General features: G+C 41.5%; 1 protein-coding gene across 3 annotated transcripts; it reads right to left on the bottom strand.

Moving 5' to 3' along the window:
• Window positions 1-600: 600 nt before the first annotated feature.
• Window positions 601-11989, bottom strand: LOC139665160 (uncharacterized). Of its 3 annotated transcripts, none has more exons than XM_071544138.1 (10): window positions 11748-11989; window positions 7733-8160; window positions 6540-6668; window positions 5695-5909; window positions 3920-4063; window positions 3313-3406; window positions 2601-2806; window positions 2099-2185; window positions 1829-1907; window positions 601-890 (listed from the first exon to the last, which is right to left on the bottom strand). In XM_071544138.1, the coding sequence occupies exons 2-10, from the start codon at window positions 8118-8120 to the stop codon at window positions 601-603; spliced, it is 1632 nt and encodes a 543-aa protein (XP_071400239.1). In that variant the 5' UTR covers window positions 8121-8160; window positions 11748-11989. The 3 variants fall into 3 exon arrangements, with proteins under 3 accessions (XP_071400239.1, XP_071400240.1, XP_071400242.1); XM_071544139.1 differs by having other exon boundaries at window positions 11951-11981; XM_071544141.1 differs by lacking the exon at window positions 6540-6668.
• Between the last annotated feature and the right edge of the window lie 13401 nt (window positions 11990-25390).

Here is a 25390-nt window from a genome sequence, read left to right as displayed (position 1 = left end):
AGCACATTGATTAATTATACTAACATAAAATACAAATACAAACTTTTGATATCAGGTCAAATAACTGTTTATTTTCCACTTAATATAAATTAAAGCTTTTACACATTTTGGTCAAAATAGTTTTACATAATAAGAGGCTGTGTAACCAGTTCTGTTTGTGTCTGACTGTTCAGTTCTCAAACTTCCCGTGGTTTCTATCTCTGGCACCTTTTTATTTCCATCATATAGATCCGATGATAAATTCAGCCCACACAATAAAACACACACCCACGTGGGTTGTGATGGTCACTTGTGATCGGTGGAGATTAGCCCTGCTCTAGTCATGAGCCAACCGAAACACTTTTAACTTGTTACAGGAACAAATGCCGACCCATGATAAGGAAATATCGCCGGGGCTAGAATTAATGAAATATTATTTACAGAATGATTTTGACCAGACGTTTTAAACATCCGGTCGACCCTTCTGACCGGACCGGGACAATGCATCTGAAGAGAACCTGGCGTCTGGCGGACCCGAGTTCTGACCCGACCTCAGCATCACCACGCAAAATATATAACACTCAAACATCGTTTGCATATTTCAGAGTTTCTCCACGAGTCTCACTGGAAAAATTCTTCGTCCGTCAGAGAGACGCTCTGCTGCGGTAGGCTGACCTGGGGGTAGGAGGACGATGATGATGATGATGATGATGTCACGGCGTGCTGATTGACGTGTTCGGCCATGTTGTGACCTCCCAGCAGCAGGGAGGGGGAGGAGGAGGAGGAGGAGGGGGCGATGAAGGGCAGCGAGGCCGGGAAGCCGCTGCTGTTGTTGTTGTTGTTGTTGTTGAGGAAGCTGCTGCACTGCGGCAGCGGCGAGCTCCGCCTCTGCTGACTGCTGGAGGTGGAGGCTGAAACAGAGGAGGGGGAAGACTTCACTAGCGCCCCCTGCTGGCTCACGAGAAAAACCCCCCACTCATTTGATTAGATGAGTCTTTAATGGGGGGGGATTTTACCTTCCACGGTGACTGGTACGTCCCAAAATTCACCGGCCACTTTCACTATTTCAGCAACTGTTACGTATTCACACTGCAAATGGTAGAACCATATCGGTCTGAAGAACCATATCTGAAGAACCATATCGGTCTGAAGAACCATATCTGAAGAACCATATCTGAAGAACCATATCGGTCTGAAGAACCGTATCTGAAGAACCATATCGGTCTGAAGAACCATATCTGAAGAACCATATCGGTCTGAAGAACCATATCTGAAGAACCATATCTGAAGAACCATATCGGTCTGAAGAACCATATCTGAAGAACCATATCTGAAGAACCATATCGGTCTGAAGAACCGTATCTGAAGAACCATATCGGTCTGAAGAACCATATCTGAAGAACCATATCGGTCTGAAGAACCGTATCTGAAGAACCATATCGGTCTGAAGAACCATATCTGAAGAACCATATCGGTCTGAAGAACCATATCTGAAGAACCATATCTGAAGAACCATATCGGTCTGAAGAACCGTATCTGAAGAACCATATCGGTCTGAAGAACCGTATCTGAAGAACCATATCGGTCTGAAGAACCGTATCTGAAGAACCATATCGGTCTGAAGAACCATATCTGAAGAACCATATTGGTCTGAAGAACCATATCGGTCTGAAGAACCATATCTGAAGAACCATATCGGTCTGTTTATCTGGTGTGACCGAGACGAATAATAAAAATACCAGAATTAAAAACAGTGGGGGAATAAAACAGGTAAATGGCAATGAGAACAGCATAGGTAACAACAATCAGTATAAAAGCCTCAGTAAGAACAGAGAAGTGTTCATCTCACCACAGGCTCTGAACTGCTGGTGCTGACTGCTGAAGGTGAAGCCAGGCTGCTGGGAGAAACCTGCAGCGCCACCTGGAGCCTGGAGGGAGCAGCACACACACACCGTCCATCTCAGTGTCGGGTATTCCACTTAGTTACAAACATGTAGTAGTAGTATTAGTGGTGGTAGTAGTAGGGTTAGTAGGGTAGAAATAGTACAGTAGTGGCAGCAGTAGTACAGTAGTAGCAGTAGTATAGCAGTAGTATAGTAGTACTGCAGTAGGTTCTGACCTGAGCCTGGCTTAAACAGGCCTGCAGTTTCCTCTTGGCTCTCCATCTGGCCACTCTCAGTCTGGTTTTCTCTCGACGCTCTCGCACCTTCATCACAACAACAACAACATTAACAAGATGTTTAGAATTGATCTTAAATACATTCAACTTCAATGCAAGACAGTCTGGTAAAACGGCTTTATCCCCTTAAACTCCATAACCTTCCAACTACTGATTTCTCTCATTCTAGGCATCAGCTACACTTACTTACTTGATCTGATGGTTTTATGGGTGATGAACTTGATTTGGATTATTATCTTTGGATTCTCTGGAAAATGTTCTTCCTGAGGGCAATTTTCTGCTCTACTTTAAAGGTCCGACATGTAGCATTTTGTCTTTCTCAAATTGAAGCTCACATTTCCCACAAACCCTGCTGCCTCCTGTCACTGTGCTACAATCTGACCGCAGGGTCTTGTATCGGGAACCGGAGTCTGTCCGGACCCCCCCCGGTCCTGTCCCTCACCAGGTCGGCCAGCAGAGGCTGGGGCAGCGTCTTCTCCATCTCTCTGCGTCTGTTGAGGCTTCGCCGCCGCAGCTCGTTCCTGCGGAGTTTGTATTCTTCGTACAGACTGAGGTCGTTAGTCCAGGGCCGCACCGCCTGGCGAGGGGGGGCTCCGGGGGGCAGGGGGGCCACCGAGGGCAGGGGGGCCAGCGGCTGGGGCGTCGAGTCTGGGACGAGAGCGAGAGGGACGAGGCTTAACTGGGTCCTTAAAACAAGTGCAGATCAGGGTGAAACTGATGCATCAGGTTGACGATATATCGGGCCGACAAAAATACAAATCATGGGGATTTTGGGATTTTTTTGGCATAAAAATTGCCCAATTTTAAGATGATAAGAAGAAAATCTGAAACTAATTGTTTGCTATTATAAACTGCCATTCCATGCTCATTCAATTTGAGAGTGATAACATTTGTCCGACCCCAAGGCTGCTCTTTGTTTACATCTGGATTGCAGATGGCGGCTTTAAGGAGGCGAGGAGATGAAGGAGCAAAAAAAACGGTTAAATATGAAAATTTACTGAAAAGATTTGATTATGTGTGTACACAAATAAATGAACTTGAACTCGGTCATGGGACCTAAACTGAAGGCAGACATAACATAGAATACATACTGTATATTCACACACACACACACACACACACACACACACACACACACACACAGGAGTACTCACAGGAGCAGGGTCCAGCTGAGCTGAAGGCTGTGCTGTGATCAGGAAAGTTTCTCTGGCTCACAGGAAGTCCTGACCACTCTACTGACCTTTGACCCTAGAGGAACAGACAAAAGCATTAAAGGAAAACTCCAGATCTTGTTCCACTGTTCGATCTCATCGGTCTGTGATGTTCAGTTCGTTCCAGAAGTTATTTAGTGATGAAGTGTTGTCATTTACTTTTCTGGTGAGCCCACTTTCCCCCAACCTGCCTCGTCTACTTCTACTGCAGTCAGTGATTTCCTACGTTTCCCAGAATGCCCTGCACCCCGTTCTCAAACCCCGACTGTCTTGATGCAAAATGGCGGCTCTAGAAAGAAGCCCTCGCTCTTTGATTCTGAGGGACTGACACCAAAACCTGATATTTACCTCTGATGTTTTAGATTGCTGAAACATTTTCTGATATCAAACTCCACTGGAGCTGCTGGAAACATCTGGAGGTGACGTCACCTCGTCTACGATTGGCCGGTTATCCACCAAGAAGAAAAATACAACAAACTACTAAATGGAGCCAGGAATGTGGTGGTCTTGCCTCCTGCTAGCCGTCCCTTTGACCCCGCCCCCCCCTTACCTCTGACCCCGGCAGCTGACCCTGCTGTATCTGACAGTCCAGCAGCAGCGTGGCCATCACCTCCTGCTCCTCCTCTGGCTCCTCCTTGATACAGATCACCTCCTCCTCCTCCTCCTCCTGCTGCTGCACCTCTTCCTGCTTCACCTTCAACACAACAGGAGAACCAGGACTCAGGACTGGGAGGATAAATCAAACAGACCTCCACTAGTTTAAAGACTTTAAGTCATATTCAAGTGGCCTGGTAGTTAGCGAGACCGCCCCGTAACCCATTACCTAGGGCTGGGCGATATGGACCAAAAATCATATCTCGGTATTTTTAGGCTGAATGGCGATACACGATATATATCTCGGTATTTTCTACGAAGTGGGCTAAATGTTCAGTTGTAAGTAGGGCTGGGCGATATGGACAAAATCAAATATCACAATATTTTTGACCAAATACCTCAATATCGATATTGCGACAATATTGTAGGGATGACTATTGGTGCTTTCACAAAATATTTGCACAATGAGATTTTTGATAAATAATCATCAGTAATGTGGATATAATGACTAAGTGGGTAAAGGCAAATAATAGAACAGCTAGAACAGTCTGGTATGTTCAGGAAATGACATCACTTTACTGTAATGCAGCCTTTAAAACCAGGAAAAGACACTTATGCCATATCACCATATTACCATATCCAAAATCTAAGACGATATCTAGTCTCATATCATGATATCGATATAATATCAATATATTGCCCAGCCCTACTATTACCGTCCCTATAGCTTCATTTATTTTCCTACTGCATTTATTCTGATATTGTACACTGCCCATCAAAACTTTGGGGACACCTAGCTTTTGAAAATGTTTAATAAATAAGCATTTTTTCTTTGTCATTTTTTCTTCTTTCTGAAGCACATGCAGGTGTGTGGCTTAAGTACAAACAGCTGTGATAAAAACATGAAGTAATATTCATGTTGTGCACCTGCAAAAGACCCTTCATCGTCTCTTACCTGGACTTCCCCCTTTCTTGGACTTTCAGACTTAATCTCTGGCGAGAAGAAGGATTGGAAACTCACAGAAAACTTAGACAAAAACTTGAAACTTTGATAAAATTTGTATATACCATGATCATTATATTTGGAATACCTTTATACAACTACAAGGTAAACCTTTTGAGTTGTGAGTATATTCTTTCACTTTGCTTAATAAACCATCACACATATTGATTTAAAACCCAGACACTACTATTGTTTGTTGTTGTTGTTGTGTGTGATTACCTCCGCCAAGGAGGTTATGTTTTCGGTGCCGTTTGTTTGTTTGTTTGTTTGTTTGTCTGTTAGCAGGATTACGGAAAAACTACTGGCCCGATTTTCATGAAACTTGGTGGAAGGGTGTAGCAAGGAAGAACCTTCAATTCTGGAGCAGATCGGAAATCTGGGGGTCTGAGAGCGCCACGGGAAGTTTTGAGAATATACTTTATGTAAGTATGAGTATTGGGAAATAGATATTTTATGTGAAAGCATTGCAGGCATTTTTTTTCTTTACTTCTTCATTGAAAAATAACAGAAAAAATCATTTAGTACATTTAGAAAAAGGCAAGGTGTCCCCAAACTTCTAACGGGCAGTGTACATATTTTTTTGTTGTCTTTTTGCACACCATGACGACAGTATCTCCTGTACATTCATATATTTCTCATATTTCTAATTCATATATTTTTACTTAATATGGGGGTTTGATCTCTCTTAACACTCGACCGCCCTGCGGCCCTCTGGGTAATGCAGTAACCTGTGGTGTGGTGGAGAGCAGGGTGGAGCTGTCAGCCTGGGTCGACTCGTCTGGGGACAGAGACGCCTGCTCTGGCTCCAGGGGCAGGGCAGGGGGCGGGGCTACTGCGGTGGGCGGGGCCAAGGCCGGGTCCACGTCCTCTGTGTGCGGCTGGAAGCTGATGGTCCATTCACACTCGTCTTCCTCTTCCTCCTTCCTCTGAGCGGCGCCTCGCTCTGCAGGACAGACGAGCCGACCGGGCGGAACGGGAACGGGAAGCAGTTTGGTTTAGTTTAGTCTGGTTCACTTCAATTCAGTCTGGTTTAATCTAGTTCAGTTTTAGTTGACCACAGAAGCAAAGTGATGCAAAAACAGTGCTAGAATATGCTAAAAACACAAAAAGGAAAGATACAATTATTACTACTACTACCAATACTACTGCTAATATTAATATGTATGTGTAGATTAATTTCAGTAATTCATGTAGTAAGATGTCCTTCATCAGTTCGATGGATGAGTGGAGAAAAATCTAACCAAACTCCCTGTATTTATATAACATACACCAAAACACAGTGACAAAGCGCCTTAAAAACGTATTAATTCTTCATTTCTATAATAAAAAGAAGAAGAGTCTTCGAAAAAAAAGGAGGGAGAAGGTAGGAGGGAAGGAAAGGAGGGAAGAGGAAAGAGGGTAAAAAAGGAGGGAAAGAAAGAAGGAAGGAAGGTAGGACGGAAGTAAGGAAGACAAGAAGGTAAAGAGGTGGGGGCGAAGAGGACACACACACCCATGAATGAATAGGGGGTGGTTATATCAATCAATCAATCAATTAATCAATCCCATTAATAACCCCCCCCCCCAGCTCTACCTGCGCTGGTTTCCAGAGAGAGAGAGACAGGCAGCAGCAGGTCAGACAGGTCGGAGCAGGCCACGCCCCCTTCTGACTGGGCGTTCACTCTGACAGAACGTCCACTCCTGCTCTGTCCAGAGCTGCATGCTGGGAGCAGAAACACAAGGAGGAGTCAGACTGATAGGAGCAGAACAACAAGGAGCGGTCAGACTGATAGGAGCAGAACGACAAGGAGGGGTAAGACTGATAGGAGCAGAACGACAAGGAGGGGTAAGACTGATAGGAGCAGAACGAGAAGGAGGGGTCAGACTGATAGGAGCAGAACAACAAGGAGGAGTCAGAGTGATAGGAGCAGAAAGACAAGGAGGAGTCAGACTGATAGGAGCAGAAAGAGAAGGAGTCGTTAGACTGATAGGAGCAGAACGACAAGGAGGAGTCAGGGTGATAGGAGCAGAAAGACAAGGAGGAGTCAGACTGATAGGAGCAGAACGACAAGGAGGAGTCAGAGTGATAGGAGCAGAAAGACAAGGAGGAGTCAGACTGATAGGAGCAGAAAGAGAAGGAGGAGTCAGACTGATAGGAGCAGAACGACAAGGAGCAGAACGACAAGGAGGAGTCAGACTGATAGGAGCAGAACGACAAGGAGGAGTCAGACTGATAGGAGCAGAAAGTGCAGGTGCGTTCCAACAAAGCATCCTGTGCAGAGGTGGGGACTCGAGTCACATGACTTGGAGTGGAGTCACAGTTCTAACTGCTTGAGACTTGACTTGAGACTTGTGCCTCAAGACTTGAGACTGACTTGGGACTCAAGTGAAGTTGACTTGGCCACACCTCTGGTCTCTAGTGATGAAAAAAAGTAGATTCTGGCAATATATAAATGAGTCTCCTCCTCCGAGTCTCCTCCGACCCGATTTCGGTGTTCCACTTGTTCAGACTGAAAGGTTTAACAAACATAAAGAAAGAGATTCACTTCAAAACAATTCAGCAGCAGGACTAGTTTTTTCTATATTGTCAGAATCTGCTTTGTCAGCCATTTTCAGACTGTTCCTCCAGACAATGGCAGTGAATGGAGAGAGACAAAAACACAATTCTCCAGTCTGCTCTACCGGAGCAACAGATCACAGAATCACTGATTTGGGGGTTTTATCATGGAGGAAGAGACACGACCCAAGACTCTACCAGAGTTCGACATCACTTTAAACCTTCTTCACCTTGGCCGGTTCTGCCCGCCGCTCCCTCCTCCCTCTTGGTCTGGGTGGAACCGGAACCCGGCGCCGCCTGGTGGATCCGGTGCACGGCGGATCCGGCTCTCTGCTGCATCTCCTCCTCCACCCCCTGCCTGTAGTACTTCAGCTTCAGCTCGGTGTAGCGCAGCATGGCGCGGATCTTGTCGTTCTCCTTCTCCTTCAGGCTCTTCTCCCTCTGCAGGCCGCTCATGTCCCTCTTCAGGACGGCCACCTGGGCCTTCAGCTCCTCGAACTTCACCCCGACCACCTTCAGCATCTCGGCCAGCACCGTCTCCACGGCGCCGTTCACCGCCCGCTCCACCACCGCGCCCATCTGACCCCGGATCAGAGACACCGCGATGCTGACGTCCATTCTGAAAAACTTCAGACTCCACAACTGCTTCCCGAAGAACCTGAAACACAATTACAACGCTGAACTAGAATTATTATTATATTATAGTGGGAAATCTGAAAACTACAGAGATCAGTCTGTTGTTTTATTCTCTGTAAAAGCTTCAGTCTGCAACTACTTCTGAAAAATTCCAAAAATGTGTAAAATGTGTGGGAAAATTGAACTTTCTGATACTTTTTAAGACGTTTAACTTTTACTTTTAATTTGTGGTGGAAAGTGAACAGTGACATCTGGTGGTCTATCTGTAAACCCTTTTAGTATAATGAACTCTTTTCTCATGAAGTGAACTTATGTCTTAAAACATTTCCTCCAGTTATTATCATTATTCTTATTCCATCACAGATAGTGTTTTAATCTGTGAACAGTGTAGAAAGGTTTAGTGTATCTGTCAGATTAATCCAGTCAGAATAAATCTAATTTCCGCAGCATTAAGTTAAAACAGACTGTATGGAAATGGAAAGACGTGAATACCGGAGAGAATGAAATTATAAGACCAATTTTGCAATTGAAATAAAGGTGAAAAAAAAAGGGTAAAGGATAATATTGAATTATTTCCCAGCCCTAAATCAATCAATCAATCAAACTTTATTTATATAGCACCTTTCAAACAAATCAAATGCAATTCAAACTGCTTTACAAGCGATTGACAAAACGTCGGATGTTAAAAATGGATTTAATGCACACCAAAACAACCAAAAACCCCAAAAAGTTAATTGAAGACAACAATAAAATATGGGTAGTTAAGATAATAAAAGATAAATAATTAAAAAAAATACAAGCAATAAAAATGACAAAAAAATCAAAATAAAATTATAAAATACTACACAAAATGAATTGATTATAGTAAAACAGTAAAAAGTTAATAAAATAAAATAGAATAAAATAAATAATAATGATCAACAATAAAATGTTGATAAAACAAAATAGAATAAAATAAATAATAATGATCAACAATAAAATGTTGATAAAACAAAATAGAATAAAATAAATAATAATGATAATAAATAAAATAAAATAAGTATAAAAAAAACTGTGCAGTATGTCAATAAATATTTTTTTTTCAGCCTCACAGATTGAGGAACTGTGAAATTGAACAGATGTTTAGACTCCAGCCTGCAGACAGACTGAACTCAGCAGCTTGGCTAGCTGTTATGCTAACTGTACCTCTAAGACAGCCAGTGCCATGCTCCTGATGACCTCATCTCCTGCTTAACTTAATGAGCAGTGATGGGGAAGCTACTTTGAAAGCACAGCTTTAAGGGCTGAACGATTTTGAAAAAATATCTAATTGCGATTATTTTGACTGATATTGCAATTGCGATATGATTTGCGATATTAGAGGGAGTGGTAATTTTTACATCATTATTCTCATTTTCATTGAAAAACGTATTAAAATAATTATAGTGTGATTTTTGCGGGGATCTGTACCAAACAAAGATGTTTTCTTAAGTCTGTAGAATATGATGTGTAGGCCAGGACATCTCTGCAGCACCACAATATTTCATTTCAAATGCTATTCTGACACATTTCACCTTTAACAAATATTGCGCCTCCTGCGATTTGAAAATTGCAGTAGGCCATATTGCGATTTCGACAAAATTTCGATTAATTGTTCAGCCCTAATAGCTTTGCAAGCTACCAATTATTTCACACTGGAAGTAGTTGAACTACAGCAAAGCTACCCTAGGGAGAAATCTAGTTTGGTAAACTAAAGCTATTTAGAAAAAGTAGTTCAAACTACTTTGTAAGAGTGAGTGAGTTTATTGCAAAAAGTGCCCACTTTTTCACAGGTCATACATAAACCAAAAAATAAAATACCGCAATATTCATGGAAAAGTGCAGGAATGTCAGCTTTGGGTTTTTTTTATGTCCATCAGACCCAGACACTGGAGTCCAGGTGGGGGAAGCAGCAAGCAGGATAGCATGCAACAACTTCTCTGAACATTTGTTAATAAATAGCAATAATCATTTATTGCCATGTGTAACAAGTACAATGGAATGCTTACTTAAGCAATATTACACGAGAGGGTGAGCTTTACTTCAGTGATGCGGTACAACGGTTACCAACAAAATAAAAGATACAAACAAAATGTATTCATATTGTGGGGCAATTCGCCCTCAAAATAAAAAACTTTTTGCTAGTGTTATCTCCGTTTCCCTGGAAATACATGGGGTCTGACTAATAACTGGAAAACAATCAGTCACGTCAGTAGACTCCTATGTAATGGAACCTAGTTTACTGCTCCAGCAAGTAGGCGGAGCCTTAGTAACGACCTAGCAACAGAGACGATTTCTAGTCCCTGTTGAGTCAGCCAGCCAACTGGAGCTAATGCTTTCTAGAGATCGTGGGATTTCCCAAACTGAATAAATACCACACATATAAACACAAAACCGCCTCGCTAGCTCGATCTTGTTGTAACTAAGATATCTGCTGAAAAAAATAATTTTTCCATGGACAGATTTAGCTACTACTATCTGAGGAGGGCCGAGGCACCGGTGACCCCCGTTTCCATCCAGGGGGTCAGTGTGGACATTGTGGAGGACTACAAGTACCTGGGAGTGTACATTGATAATAAACTGAACTGGGCTAAGAACACTGAAGCTCTCTACAAGAAGGGCCAGAGCCGTCTCTACTTCTTGAGGAGGCTGAGGTCCTTCAACGTCTGCCGGACAATGCTGAGGATGTTTTATGAGTCTGTGGTGGTCTGTGGTTGTACATAATTCTTATTTCTATATTATTATTATTATTATTATCATTGTTCTATATTGTAGTATAATGCACATATTTTACATATTTCTTACTTTCTTATTTCTATTTTCCTATAATTTCTCTATGCTTATATATATATTCTCTTCTACAATATGAGCAACTGCAATGTAACCCAATTTCCCCTCGGGGATCAATAAAGTATTTCTGATTCTGATTCTGAACTTCACATGTATTTTTAAGCTAGTATAGCGCCGTGTCACCGACTCACCGGCCAGAGCGTCTGGTAACATCAAGGCTGAACACAGTTATATTTAAATATGTTGTATGATAATATATGGCGGAGTAATATTTAGTGATGAGCACGGCTAGGTGTGCTGTCATGCTGATTTGATCGCGTTCTAAATGTCTAGTTGACCAATCAGATTGCTTGGCCGGAACTACCTGTTGTGACCGCATCACTGTCGTGCCAATAATGACGGTAAAGCTCACGCTCTCGTGTAATATTGCTTAATTCGCTCCCGCAGTATAAATTCTAAAAAGGGGGCGGGGCTGGTCAAAGGGGGTTCAATTACAGTAATGGTAAAATAAAAATTAAAAAAATAATTCCTTTCCTATTATGGCCCAAAAGTTTGTAGTGTGTAGTTTCAGTAGTTAACTACATAAAAAATGGCAAAAAAGTATTTAAACTACTTGAATCATTATGCAAATATGAATGTAGATGAACTACCAGCAAGCCACTGCAAAATGTAGTTAAACTACTAACTTAGTTTAATTACATGTAGTTCACTACTCCCCAACACTGTTAATGAGCAGTGACAGACCGCAGAGTTCAGTAAAGTAAAGACTCAGAGTGTTAAAGTCAAACTGAGGAAACTCACCGCTGTTGTTGTTAATTAATCCGTTTAGCAGTTAGCTAGCTGCTAGCTTGCTAGTTGCTCCTACAAAACCATGAAATATTACGGTTTGATGAATTATTAAAATCTTTCCTCTAGTCCTTCAGCTGATTTCGTCAGACCGAAACGTCATAGAGAGATTTAACAGATTATTAATATAATTTCTTAGCAGAAATTTGCGAACAAACCATGATGAGAACGGTTTGTTTTATTTTCTTCTCGGGAGGTTTTGTGTCCGCGGAAGTAAACAAATACATTTCCGGTTATCAGCAAAGCTCGCTAGATAGCAAAGATCGTATATTTAGAGAACACGAATCACTCTGTGAAAAAATGGCCGACCTTCTGGTTGGGGCGTAATGTTGCGTTCACTGCATGTCGGATTCACCGTAAATTCGACTGCCGGCTGGGAAAAAGCTTTCACATCAAACTCCAAGTGGAAAGTACAAGTAGGACAGTTTTTATTTTATTTGTTTTTAGACTCTGATTTCTCCAACACATATCACTGAATCCACTGATCCATCGACTTTTTATCTTTTTTTTTTTTTTTAATCTTTTTTTTTTTTTAATCTTATATTATCCTCAGTATTTATGTTGGTTTTTATTTTGTCCTAGTATTGATTCGAATATTGCGCTTCTCCTCTTAATTTAATACCTGTTTCACACTGCTCCATTGCTTTTTTCAATTAATTTTGAGTATTCTGATTTTATTTTGACTGTCAAAAGCACTTTGTAAACTCTGTTTTTAAAGGTGCTATACACATAAAGTTATTATTATTATTATTATTGATGTCGGCAGTCTAAAGTAACAAAAATCTAAATTATGAATTATAAGTATTCACACTGAAACAATCAACTCTACTTACAAAAAGGGAGCAATATCTGCAGAAGATTATTTATGTTTGGTTTTAAATTCCCAAATAAAACTGATTAATTTATTTATTACTGGTTGGAAGTGTTCTGTTGCCTCTGGCTCAGCATGTAGGAACTAAAATACACAGTTCTGTAGGAAGTAAAAGGAATAGGATTTTGATATAACTATAAAAGAAAATATGTTTATGTATTTGTTTTATGCGTATTGTTAAATAGCTGTATATTATGACATGAAAAATTAACTAACAATGTGCAAGCATCATTTTTCATGGCGTTGTGACTTTAACACCAAAACACTGAGAGCAAACTCTGGTCTGTTTGTAGTTCCTGGATCTCTGTCTGCTTCTTCTTCTTCTGCTTCTTCTTCTTCTTCTTCTTTTCAACATTCTGTAACTGAATCATTTCACTGATTTTAGTTTTGACAGAATTTGTCGTGAATTCATCTGTAACAACTGTAAAAACGGATGAATCCTGTTTTAAAGCTTCTGTCCTGCTGCTGCTGTAGGTTTCTTCACATCGATTAAAAAGACAACAGCGCCCCCAGGTGGACAGAGACAGACCTGCAAGACAAGAAAGAGACAGAAACAATGGTTCAGACAGGCAGATAGATAGATAGATAGATAGATAGATAGATAGATAGATAGATAGATAGATAGATATTCATACACAATTCTTTTCACAGCTGTCTGTCTCACTGAATCATCCTGCTACTTGAAACATTCATTCATCCTTTCATCCATTCATTATTTTTGTTCATTCATCCATTCAACACTCCATTCATCACCCAGCTGTTCAAACAAAGGGTTTCACTCTAAAATGTTATAAATCCATTTTGGAAATATTCTCCTCCCTGAAATTCACCAGTTAATATTTCAGTGTTCCTGCCTCCTGTCTGTCAGACTTCCTATCCCATGATGACATCAGAGCAGACAGATCGGATCAGTCCGTCACACAGCACCTGGGTCTGGTGTTCCTGACACTGTGGGGAGTGATGACTCTCACCGCTGCGTTCATCAGACTGACTCTGATTGGCTGATGGAGCAACCGAGCAGCCAGAGAATCTCCCCAGCTCCTTCAATTAATAATAAAATTAATGATTATTATAATTATAATAATAAACTTTATTCGTACGGCACTTTTCAAACCAGAGTTACAAAGCAGCAGAGAAGAAGAAGAAGAAGAAGAAGAAGAGCAAACAGCTGATATGAAAACATGTCAGTAAACTGGAGTTTCTGAGGCTGGTTGTTGGGCAATGTTGCCGGTCTATGTTGCCTGAGAAGTTGCCCTGACTGATGGGGTTCAAACCCACAAGGCAGGAAACCAGACAACTACTTCCTTCCCTCCTCCCTCCTTCTTTCCCTCCAGCATGTCAGAGCTTGCAGACAGAGAGAGAGAGAGAGAGAGAGAGAGAGAGAGAGAGTATGTATGTGTGAGAGAGAGAGAGATAGGGAGAGTCAGACAGAAGAAGAGAGAGGGAGAGAGAGAGAGGAAAGTGAGTGTATGAGTGTGTGAGAAAGACTATACATACAGCCAGAGAGAGAGAGAGAGAGAGAGAGGAAGAGAGAGAGAGAACCAGAGAGAGAGAGAGATACAGAGGGAGAGGGAGAGAGAGAGACAGAGAGAGAGAAAGAGACAGAGAGAGAGAGTATGTATGTGTGAGAGAGAGAGATAGGGAGAGTCAGACAGAGGAAGAGAGAGGGAGAGAGAGAGGAAAGTGAGTGTATGAGTGTGTGAGAAAGACTATACACACAGCCAGAGAGAGAGAGAGAGACAGAGGGAGAGAGAGACAGAGAGAAAGAGACAGAGAGAGAGAGAGAGACAGAGAGAGAACCAGAGAGAGAGAGAGAGAGACAGAGGGAGAGAGAGACAGAGAGAAAGAGACAGAGAGAGAGAGAGAGACAGAGAGAGAACCAGAGAGAGAGAGAGAGACAGAGGGAGAGAGAGACAGAGAGAGAGAAAGAGAGGGAGGGAGAGAGAGAGACAGAGAGACAGAGGAGAGAGAGAGAGAGAGAGAACCAGAGAGAGAGAGAGAGAAGGAGAGAGAGAGAGAGAGAGAGAGACTACAGCCTGCATTCAGTCCTGACAGTCAGTCAGTAACTGGTCTTCTCTGCACTGGGAGAACTGGAGAGGAGCAAGAGAAGAGAGAAGAAGTTTATCATCTGGAGTTACGTTTGTGGAGGTGTGGAATATTTCGTTCGGAGCGTTGCTAAGGATTCTGGGAGAGGGAAACTCATCTTCCTAAAAACCTGAAGCAGTCCGATCTCCTGTCATTTACCGGAGGAGAGTGAGTTCTGAGTCTGAGGCTGCTGCTGCGTGTCCCGTCCTGTGGCGGGACGCTTCAATAAATCATCACCTCTCACATCCAGAGAAAAGGAGGAATAAAGAGGAAAAGGAGGAGAAAGAAGAGGAGGAACAGGTCAGTTCACCGAGTCTGAATTTGCTCTGTTGTATCGATCTCACAGAAAAAGGAGAAAATAAAGGAGGAATAAAGAGGAGCCACGGAAGAAAGGAGAGGAGGAAAAAGTCCGTCTGTCACTTTGGAAACCGGCCACCAGTCTGAATTTGTCCCGTTTCAGAGAAAAGGAGGGATCAAGGAGGAAAGGAGAAAGAGGGAAAGAAAAGTCCGTTTTGTCACCTGAAAAACCGACTGAGATCTGAATCTGCTGTTTGGAAGGTTTTAATAAATCGTCCCGTCTTAGATCCAGAGAAAAGGAGGAATAAAGAAGAAAGGGGGAGGATAAAAAAAAGGAGCAAAAGAGTCTAAATTTGCTCCGCTTATCTTGTAGTGGGACGTTTGTGTCGATCGTCCCGTCTCAGAACCAGAGAAAAGTCATCCGGTCAAAAAAAACCCCAAAGAGTCCGAATTTGCTGTGATTGGAACATTTGAATAAATCGTCCCGTCTTCAGAAAATCAGAAAAGCAGAAAAGAAGGAGAAAAAAGAGAGGTGGAACCCAGCGGCGGAGAGAAGATGCGGCTCCCTGCGGCCCCTCCCCTCCTCCTCGCCCCCGTCCTCCTCCTCCTCCTCCTCCTCCTGGCGGGCCGGGGGCCGGTCCGGGCCGCCGGCGGGCCGGTCCCGGGCCGGCTGGAGCGCTGGGTGGGCTCGGGCCTGCAGGCCCTGCAGCGGGAGCAGCTGGACCGCTGCCTCCGCCTCTCCTCGCTGTCCGAAGCCGAGTGCCGGCGGCTCGCCCACCTGCCGCTCTCCGCCGTGGCCGTGTACGCCTCCGAGCCCGGTGAGCAGGGCATTGTGGGTATTATGGGATGGGTTTCTAGGGGGGTTTGGGTTCTCGTCACCGTGGGGAATTTGCTGACTAGAGGAAATAGACAAGGAGACCGGGTGAGGTTTGTGACACCTGATGATGTCAAAACTACGCAAAATTTTATATGTCCCTCTTAACGGATTAAATATATATTATATAGCATGTTAATATAACAAACTTGTCAGATAACATAAAGAGTAGTCAACATGTATTAAAATGTTCCTCTAAATGGATCAAAAATATAATATATATAAAAAAATTCAGATGTCTAACTTGTCAAAATGTCATAAAATGTCATTCTAAATGAGTAGAAAATGTAATAAAATCTGTTAATGTCAGAAATTGCCGGATCATGTAATAAATACGTAAAATTGTGTTCCTCTAAACGGATAAAAACAAAATCTATTAATGTAATAAATTAGATAGATAATGCAGTAACTAGTCAAAATGGCATAAAATGTTCCTCTGAGTAGAAAATCCAATAAAATGTAATAAAATATGTTAGAAATTGCCAGATCATGTAATAAGTACGCAAAATTTTGTTCCTTTAAATGGATAAAAACAATATTTAAAAACTCCTGCTGTCCTGATCCTCGAAATTGATTAAAAAAAAAAATACAATAAAACCTGTTAAATAAATTACAAGATAATGTAAAAACGTGTCAAAATTTTCCTCTACATGAACTAAAAATATAATAAAAGTGTAATATGTAACAAACAAACAATGTCATATCTTGTCAAAATGTAATAACCTATTCTTCTAAATGGGTAGAAAATGCAATAAAACCTTTTAATGTGATAAAGTAAAAGATAATGTAAAAAAAAAAAAAAAAAAAAGTCTACATTTTGATTCTCTAAATGGATAAACATTATCTGCATATAAATTCAAAAATAATGTAATACCAAGCTAATATTTAATAAAATGTTCTAAATGTGTAGAAAATGCAATAAAATCTGTTAATGTGATAAAGGATAATGTAAAAACGTGTCAAAATGTCCTAAATGGATCAAAAATATAATAAAACCTGTAAATGTAAGAAACTGCCAGGTAATGTGATGACATCTGCTGACTGACGAAGTAAAAAATATAAAAGTTGCACCCTGATAAAGTCATTGAAGGGTTATTGTAATAATGTGTTACATTATTAGGAAAAAATTATTACAACATCAAGTTTTATTACATTTTTATTTACATTTTCAGACTGCTGTTTGATCACATTTTGATTAGATGTTACTGCAGTTAGACTGATAGATGTTTTTTTTTTATCTTTGATAAGAAAAGCATGAAAATGGAAAAAAGTAATGATATTTATTTATAAAGAACCTATGTTTTATGATTTTTTTTGTCTCTTACAGTATTACTATAGGGAAATCGTTTGTGTATGGTATTCAATAATGAGTTTAATGGTATTTTTTAGCACCTATGGTATCACTATAATATTTCTATAATAGGCTATTTCTATGATATTTCTATAGGGACTCATAGTGCATCTATGCAGTGAATTCATAGTGACTTTATCATACTTTATGGTAGCTCTCCTATGGTATAACTATAATATCGCTATCATATTACAATAGGAAGTTATAATTTATAGTTCTTTATGTTATTTTTCAAATCTTCTATGATATTCCTATAATATTCCTATAGGGACCTGTGCTGTTTGATGTAATATTTCTATAGTTTCCTCTAAAATGTATTATTAAATATTTCAGTAAACAGGATGTACTGTTCTTCTGAACTCCAGGTAACTCAGATAAAGTCCTGGCCATCCTGCCGGACTCCTACCCCTCCTCCGGCGGGACGGCGGGCTCCGCCCCCCGGGGGGGCTACGGCCCCGCCCCCGGCCCGGCGCCGGAGGGGGGGGACGGTCCCCGCAGGCCCCAGGACCTGTTCCCCGGCTCCACGGCCCACGATGCCGTGCTGGTGCTGGACCCCAGCCCCGGGGAGAACTTCGGACACCCGCTGGTCCTCTTCTACATCGACCTGAACGTGACCAAGAAGAGATGCTCCCACCTGGACGGGCTCTACCTGGGTGAGAGGCACTTTAATATATAATAAATAAATAATACAATTAACACCAGTATTCATACACACTCTGATGTCCTTTAATCTAATATTTTTACTATTATATTGTTGAAACCCATTCATTTATCATTTATAGTAGTAGTAGTAGTAGTAGGAGGAGGAGGAGGAGGAGTAGTAGTAGTAGTAGTAGTAGTAGGATGAGGAGTAGTAGTAGTAGTAATAGTAGCAGTAGTAGTAGTAGGAGTAGTAGTAGTAGGAGTAGTAGGAGTAGTAGTAGTAGTAGTAACAGTAGTAGTAGCAGTAGTAGTAACAGTAGTAGTATAGTAGGAGTAGTAGTAGTAGCAGTAGTAGTAGTAGTAGGAGTATTAGTAGTAGTAGGAGTATTAGTAGTAGGAGTAGTAGGAGTAGTAATAGCAGTAGTAGTAGCAGTAGTAGTATAGTAGTAGTAGTAGTAGTAGTAGCAGTAGTAGTAGTAGTAGGAGTATTAGTAGTAGTAGGAGTATTAGTAGTAGGAGTAGTAGGAGTAGTAATAGCAGTAGTAGTAGCAGTAGTAGTAGTAGTAGCAGTAGTAGTAATAGGAGTAGTAGTAGTAGTAGTAGTAGTAGTAGTAGTAGTAGCAGTAGTAGTAATAGGAGTAGTAGTAGTAGTAGCAGTAGTAGTAATAGTAGTAGTAGTAGTAACAGTAGTAGTAGTAGTAGCAGTAGTAGTAATAGGAGTAGTAGTAGTAGCAGTAGTAGTAATAGTAGTAGTAGTAGTAACAGTAGTAGTAGCAGTAGTAGTAATAGGAGTAGTAGTAGTAGTAAGATAAGATAAGATGCACTTTATTAATCCCCTTGGGGAAATTCAGGTGCCACAGCAGCAACTGGCAGACAGTACCAGGAAAACAAGTACAATAAGTACAATAAGATAATAAAAAAGAAGAGGTACTACGATAAAACAACAGAGGTAATGTACATAACATAGAGACTATAGAGACAAAGCCTGAGCTGCTCTGTCCTACATCGTGGGAGGAGGAGCCTGTAGTGGTAGTAGAGGCAGTAGTAGTAGTAGTAGTAGTAGTAGTAGTGGTAGTAGTAGTGGTAGTAGTAGTGGTAGTAGTAGTAGTAGTAGTAGTAGTAGCAGTAGTAGTGGTAGTAGTAGTTTCTGCCTGTTTGTGTCTTTCTGCCTGCATCTTACTGCATTTCCATTTAAATACAGGTACCAAATGTCAGTGTGTGTGTGTGTGTGTGTGTGTGTGTGAACCAAAAGCGAGAAAGTGAGAGTTGAAATTGAACGACCTCGCCCTTTAAAAGCTCTTTTTATAGCACATTGTTTGATGCAGGAAGTTTTCCAGCTCAGAGGGGGTCCAGAAACCTGCTCAGCACTTTCTGCTGTGTGTGTGTGTGTGTGTGTGTGTGTGTGTGTGTGTGTGTGTGTGTGTGTGTGTGTGTGTGTGTGTGTGTGTGTGTGTGTTGCTGACCTCCTGCTGTGAAAGAGGTTAGGGCCAGATGTCGAGGTGAATTTGGCCTTGTGCTATGCTAACACACACCTGTCAATTATTCATACATACACACACACACACACACACACACACACACACACACACACACACGCACACACACACACACACACACACCACTCTGCCCCCTGCTGGGTCCTGTAGCTATTTGGACCAGAGTCTGCTAAAGCCAGACTCTCTAGAGGAGAGGAGAGGAGAGGAGAGAGGAGGAGAGGAGATGAGAGGAGGAGAGAGGAGGAGAGGAGAAAAGGAGATGAGAGGAGGAGAGAGGAGAGGAGAGGGAAACCATTGTAATAAATTAAAGTAAATGAATGAAAAACTAAACTGGAGTTACAAGGCCTTCATGCAACCACAATGTTTTGAAGCAATGGGGCTTATGGGAAATGTAGTCTTAATGTAAACTTATCTAAACTCTGTGTTTCCTCCTTTAGTTGGTCGGTTTGTCCAGGTGAAAACAATGACCTTTGAACTCTGGTGGCACCAAATAACAGAGAGAACTGCAGTGCGGTTCGTTAATCCAACCAACAAAATGAAGTCTGGACTGATGCTCACATTCAGCTGTTTGTTCATTTCATATTCAGCTTTCCTCTGGTGTTCATACCAGTGAAGAACACCACCGAAGAAGAAACATACGAGTCTATCATGTTAGCCAAAGTTACGGGAAGTGGAGTCAGATCTGTTTAAAGTGTTCTGACCTGTGTGTCTGTGTGGTTTGTGTAGCGGAAAAATAAGCTTCACCCTTGTGGGTCAAAATGAATGAGCAAAGGTTCAAGAGTCTTCTGTGGATTCTTTATTCAGACATGCATGGTTCAGTTCAGTGTTCCAGACAAGCAACAAAGAAGTGACAAAGAAAAGAGTGGAGAGGATTCACTTATATAGATTAGAGTAAACAAAATCATAACTCTTGACACAGAGCCAAACCCACAGGTTCAGATTTCTTGAGACAAAGCCAACCAACTTAACCTAATATGGAAACACGTATGGATAGCATAAACTATTGTCCACCTAAAAGAACACTCAAAACCACTCATAACCATATATAGTGGACATGCACACGTACATGCACTGATTATTATCGTTAACGAAAACTAGGTGCGAAAAAACATTTTCGTTAACTGAAATAAAAATAAAAATGAGGCTTTACAAAAAACGATAACTAACTGAAACTGTATTGTGTGTTTACAAAACTAACTAAAACAAACTAAAATTATAGAGAAAATGTATTTAGTTTTCGTCTTTGTCAATTTATTTCATACATAAGCCTAGTATTTTGAATTTTGGAATCTCGCCCCTGACAAATACCCCATATTACAAAAAAAGACTAAAACTAACACTGAAACTAATAAAAACTAAACTAAAACTAAGCATTTTCAAAAAATAAAAACTAAACTAGCAAACCCACTTTAAAAACTAATTAAAACTAAACTGAAATTGAAAACAAAAAGTCAAAATGAAATAAAAATAAAAACTAATGAAAAATGCAAAACTATAATAACCTTGCTGATTACCTCACCATGGTATGCAGACAAAAAAAGACACTCTACTCGAAGAACAATGATCAAAAGAACAGAGTGTGTTATTCATATATACAAAAATACAGTATTCATTTTATTTCTCACATTTGTCTCTGTCTCTCTGGTCAGGTGAGGAGTGTTTGACTCTGGCGCTGAAGAGCCGCTGTCAGAACCAGCTGAAGCGTCGGCAGGCCGGGACAGAGAGGCTTCTGGGTAACGGGCGCGGCCGGCTGGCGGGCGTGGCTCTGCGCGGCGGCGGCGGCGGCGGCGCTGTTAGCGGTGCGAGCCGTTTGGCGGAGCGGGCTGGCGGAGGGCTCTGTGAAGTCCACTTCCTCCCCCTGGTGGTCGGAGCGAGAGACGCCAACCGAACTCAGAGGCTCAGATGTGTGGGTGAGTCTCTCTGTGAATCTGCACTCGATTGCTTTTCCTCAACGACCGGGACGTGTGTCTCAGTAAGCTGAAATTATGTTGCAAGAATTGAATTTGAATTACGAGAACTGAATTTGAATTACGAGAACTGAATTTGAATTACGAGAACTGAATTTGAATTACGAGAACCGAATACAGTTTCAGAGCAAATGAATTCAATTTCATAATATTACATTCAGTTTCAAGTTTATTGGAATTCAGTTTCAAACTAATAAATTCAATTTCAAATTATGCTATTCAGATTCAGTTTTTCAATGCAATTATTCACGTTAAACAATACAAATTCAAATTATGTGATTCAAATTCAGTTTTTTAATGCAGTTACTCAAGTTGAGCAATTCAAATTCAAATATAAATAATTCAATTTCAGTTTCTCGTGACACATATTTCTGCCCATATTTCGAAGCCAAAACGATCAGGTTTACGGTCGCGGCCATGTTGACATTTTTTCAAGCCAGGCGAAGCCGAGGGTCAACACAGAGCCGCAGCCCCGCCTGCTATTGGTCTGACCTGTCAATCACTGGACAGACGACCTGTCAATCACTAGGAAAACTACCCTGTTTTATAACCGTTATATCTGTTAATGACACTACTAGCTACTGAGACCAAAACCTCTTCATAGAGTTTATATATTGAGTGAGAAGTTGGGTTGTGGTCCACTGACTTCATGGAGTTGGGCAGTTTAGTCTTTTTGGAGCCGCACTCTAGCGGACGGTAGAGGACTTCCTTATTGGCTTCAAAATTCACCTGTGGTTTTGGCCTCTTGGTTCAACCACAGAACTTCAATGGATAGAACGGTTCTTCCACTGTTTGCTATAGCAATTTGTCTAGTGCAGCATCAAATGGCGATTATGAAATTTTAAAGGATAAGGCCGGTGTTTTTTAATGCATTTCTTACTGTCAACAAATCCTATGAAAATAACAAATTCAACAATGCGTTTGCTCTACTCCCGTTATTTTCTGACTTCCCACGTTCCGTTTTTAGCCTTCAACCCCGGAAGTCATTGGCTCCAATTGTAAGATAAAAACCTTGAAATACAGCTCACAAAGACATAGTTTACATTTTAAAAATCGCTAACTGTTACCATGAAAAGTCAGACTGTTGTAGGTATTACTAAATCAAATTCAAACGGGAACAAATTCTTCATTACGCCGCGGACTATTTTCTGTGCTACGGAACTACTTTCCTGAGATGGAAAACGTGTTTACAGCCGGCTTATTAAGTTGTTTGAGCAGCAGCATGGCTCTTTGACGTGTTTTTAACCGTTTTTTTAATACAATGGAGTTCTATGGCTGCTGGGACATGGCTTCATCGGGCACCGGCTACATGGACGAGACTTGCTGGCAAAACAAATTCATCGCCGATTTTGTTATTTTCATAGGATTTGTTGACGGTAAGAAATGCGTTAAAAAACACCAGCCTGATCCTTTAAGTGTTAGTTGCTATGGCGACAACACAAGTCTGGACATTAAGGCTGTGTTGCACTGCGAGAACTGAGCAGATGAGTCTGGTAGCAAACTGTCAAAACTCAACTGAAAGCTAACGTTAGCGACGAGGCTAACGTAGCTTTATCACAGACTGTACTTCTCTCTCTAGCTCTTTTAGTCAACATTAGCATGTTAGCATAATCAAACAGGTACCTTTAACTTAATATAGCCCCTTAAATGCTAGACTTCATTGCTCTGAAACAACACTCAACAACATTTAGACCATCAAGCCTTATAACACCTTAAAACATAAAATGTAAATGTGCAATTATGATGAGCTAAACATGTTGGTTTCTATAATAAAAGTTATATTTTTTACTTTTTAACTACATGTGCCTGTTTCCATTCTATCCTCTTCCCAGCCCACACAGAGTTTGTTTGGTTCCCAATTCAACAACACACGACCTCTCCAAATACCCAAATATATACTGTCGTGTTTTTAATGTTCATAACCATGTTTATCCTCTGCAGGACCACCCAGAGGCCGTGGAGCCTCCGACTGAAACATCTATCATAAATATACACACAGAGGAACATCAATAAATCAACCAGTATTAAGTTTTCTGTAGTTGGGGACAAAGCGGCCAAAGTGTCTGCTATCATGTCCAAAAATGCATGAACTTCAAAGGGAAGGAACCGTTATGTCTCCGCTCTTGAAAAGTCAACTTTCCACAGATTAATCCCATCCCCATTTCCACATCGTAATGCTTCTCTGATCTTCCCCCAGTCCACCAAGACCGCAACCTCCGATGAGTCTGTCCTCTGCTTATGAGAAAACATAATGACTTCAATACAAGAAGTTAAATTTGGAAAAGTTCGATATTACGCAGATAAGCACAATTATCGCCGTGCAAGAGCCAATTCACATTCAGGGAAAGAATCTGGGGGCCGGATTCACCAATGTGTTCTTAAGATAGATCTTAAGAAATGATATAAGAGGAAATTTTAGGAAGTTCTTAGGAAGGCTCTAAAGGGCAATTCCTCAATATTTTCTTAGTAACAGTCTGATTTCTTACGAATATCTTTAATTTAACTTTAATTTAACTTCTCAAAATAGGGCATGAATTAATTCTGGTTAATAAACTTTAGGCTTACTGCCATTGAGGCTAGGAGACAAGGCTAGGAGGCTAGGAGACAAGGCTAGGAGGCTAGGAGACAAGGCTAGGAGGCAACCCAAAGTGCTTCCATCTACAAAACAATTGGGGAAAAACCTATTTAGAGCAACTAGAGCAAAGATTTAAACATTGGTTGCTGTTGGTAACTGTAAAATTTGCAGCTTATTTCCAACAGACATGAGACAGAGGCCTACCTGGCCCTACACCAAATAAAGCTTTACAATAAATGTTCATCTTAATGTTAGGTGTAGGGGAACCTATGAAGACTTTGAACTATAACCTACTTGTCTAAAATGTGTTTAAATATATGATATTAGAGGCTTACCTTTTCACTGTAGGAGTTTTAAGACAGATGAAGGGCCGTCTTAAAGTTAAGAAAAAAATCAAGAACAAATTTGACAACTTTCATTTCAAGAATACCATTTATTCCTAAGTTCCTAAGGAAGAAACAGAAGAAGAAAGTTAAGAAAATATATAAGAACTGTTTTTGAGAATAGCATTTTTTCCAATTTTTTTTCTTAAGACTAAAGAAAAAAATGCCACTTGAGAAGATTTTTTTTCTTAAGAGGGTTTTGTGAATCCGGCCCCAGCAGGTCTAACATGAATGAATTTGTCCAAATGCTTAACCCCAGAATACACCCGATGAAACTCCCACAGCCGACGATTTTCACAGAGCGAAGTCACGCGGGGCGGTCTGAAGGCTGAAGATGTGTAACGTTAATATTTCATGGATGTTCCCGTCCCGCAGACCGCCCGGAGTTCGCCCGCTGCCCTCAGCCTCTCCCGCTCAGCTCGCCCAGCCTTCCCGTCTCCAGCTGTGAGCTGAATAAAAACACGCGGCGCTGCCACCAGCAGCCTCTGGCCACCCACCTGTCCTGCCGCCTGTACCAGACCTGCGACCACGCCGTGCTCATCTCAGGTACGTGTGTGTGTTTACCTACCCCTATCACCTATCCTACGCTCTCAAGATACGTGAACCTAGTTTACCAAAATGGGTGCTTGTCACTGGGGAGCGTATCTATGTTCCCGGGGTCCTAAGTTCCCCAGGGTTCTATGTTCCCAGGGTCCTATGTTCCCAAGGTCCTATGTTCCCAGGGTTCGATGTTCCCAGGGTCCTATGTTCCCAAGGTCCTATGTTCTCCAGGTCCTATGTTCCCAGGGTTCTATGTTCCCAGAGTCCTATGTTCCCAAGGTCCTATGTTCCCAGGGACCTATGTTCCAAGGGTCCTATGTTCCCAGGGTCCTATGTTCCCAGGGTGTTCCCAGGGTTCTATGTTCCCAAGGTCATATGTTCCCAGGGTCCTATGTTCCCAAGGTCCTATGTACCCAGGGTCCTATGTTCCCAGGGTTCTGTGTTCCCAGGGACCTATGTTCCCAAGGTCCTATGTTCCCAGGGTTCTATGTTCCCAGGGTCCTATGTTCCCAAGGTC

Source organism: Centroberyx affinis, unplaced genomic scaffold, assembly GCF_046629955.1.
Source record: "Centroberyx affinis isolate AG114_WGS23_722 - 3 ecotype Tasmania unplaced genomic scaffold, CSIRO-AGI_Caff_v1 ptg004471l_1, whole genome shotgun sequence".
NCBI classification, from domain to species: Eukaryota; Metazoa; Chordata; class Actinopteri; order Beryciformes; family Berycidae; genus Centroberyx; species Centroberyx affinis.
This window is presented reverse-complemented; position numbering and strand designations above follow the sequence as displayed.

What these genes read in the sequence shown, in the direction of transcription:
- LOC139665160 (XM_071544138.1), bottom strand. Translation starts at nt 8,120, where the DNA reads ATGGACGTCAGCATCGCGGTGTCTCTGATCCGGGGTCAGATGGGCGCG. An exon ending in CTCAGCTGGACCCTGCTCCT is followed by an intron (nt 2,807 to 3,312) that starts GTGAGTACTCCT and finishes CTCTCGTCCCAG; the next exon opens with ACTCGACGCCCCAGCCGCTG. An exon ending in CCTGTTTAAGCCAGGCTCAG is followed by an intron (nt 1,908 to 2,098) that starts GTCAGAACCTAC and finishes TGCTCCCTCCAG; the next exon opens with GCTCCAGGTGGCGCTGCAGG.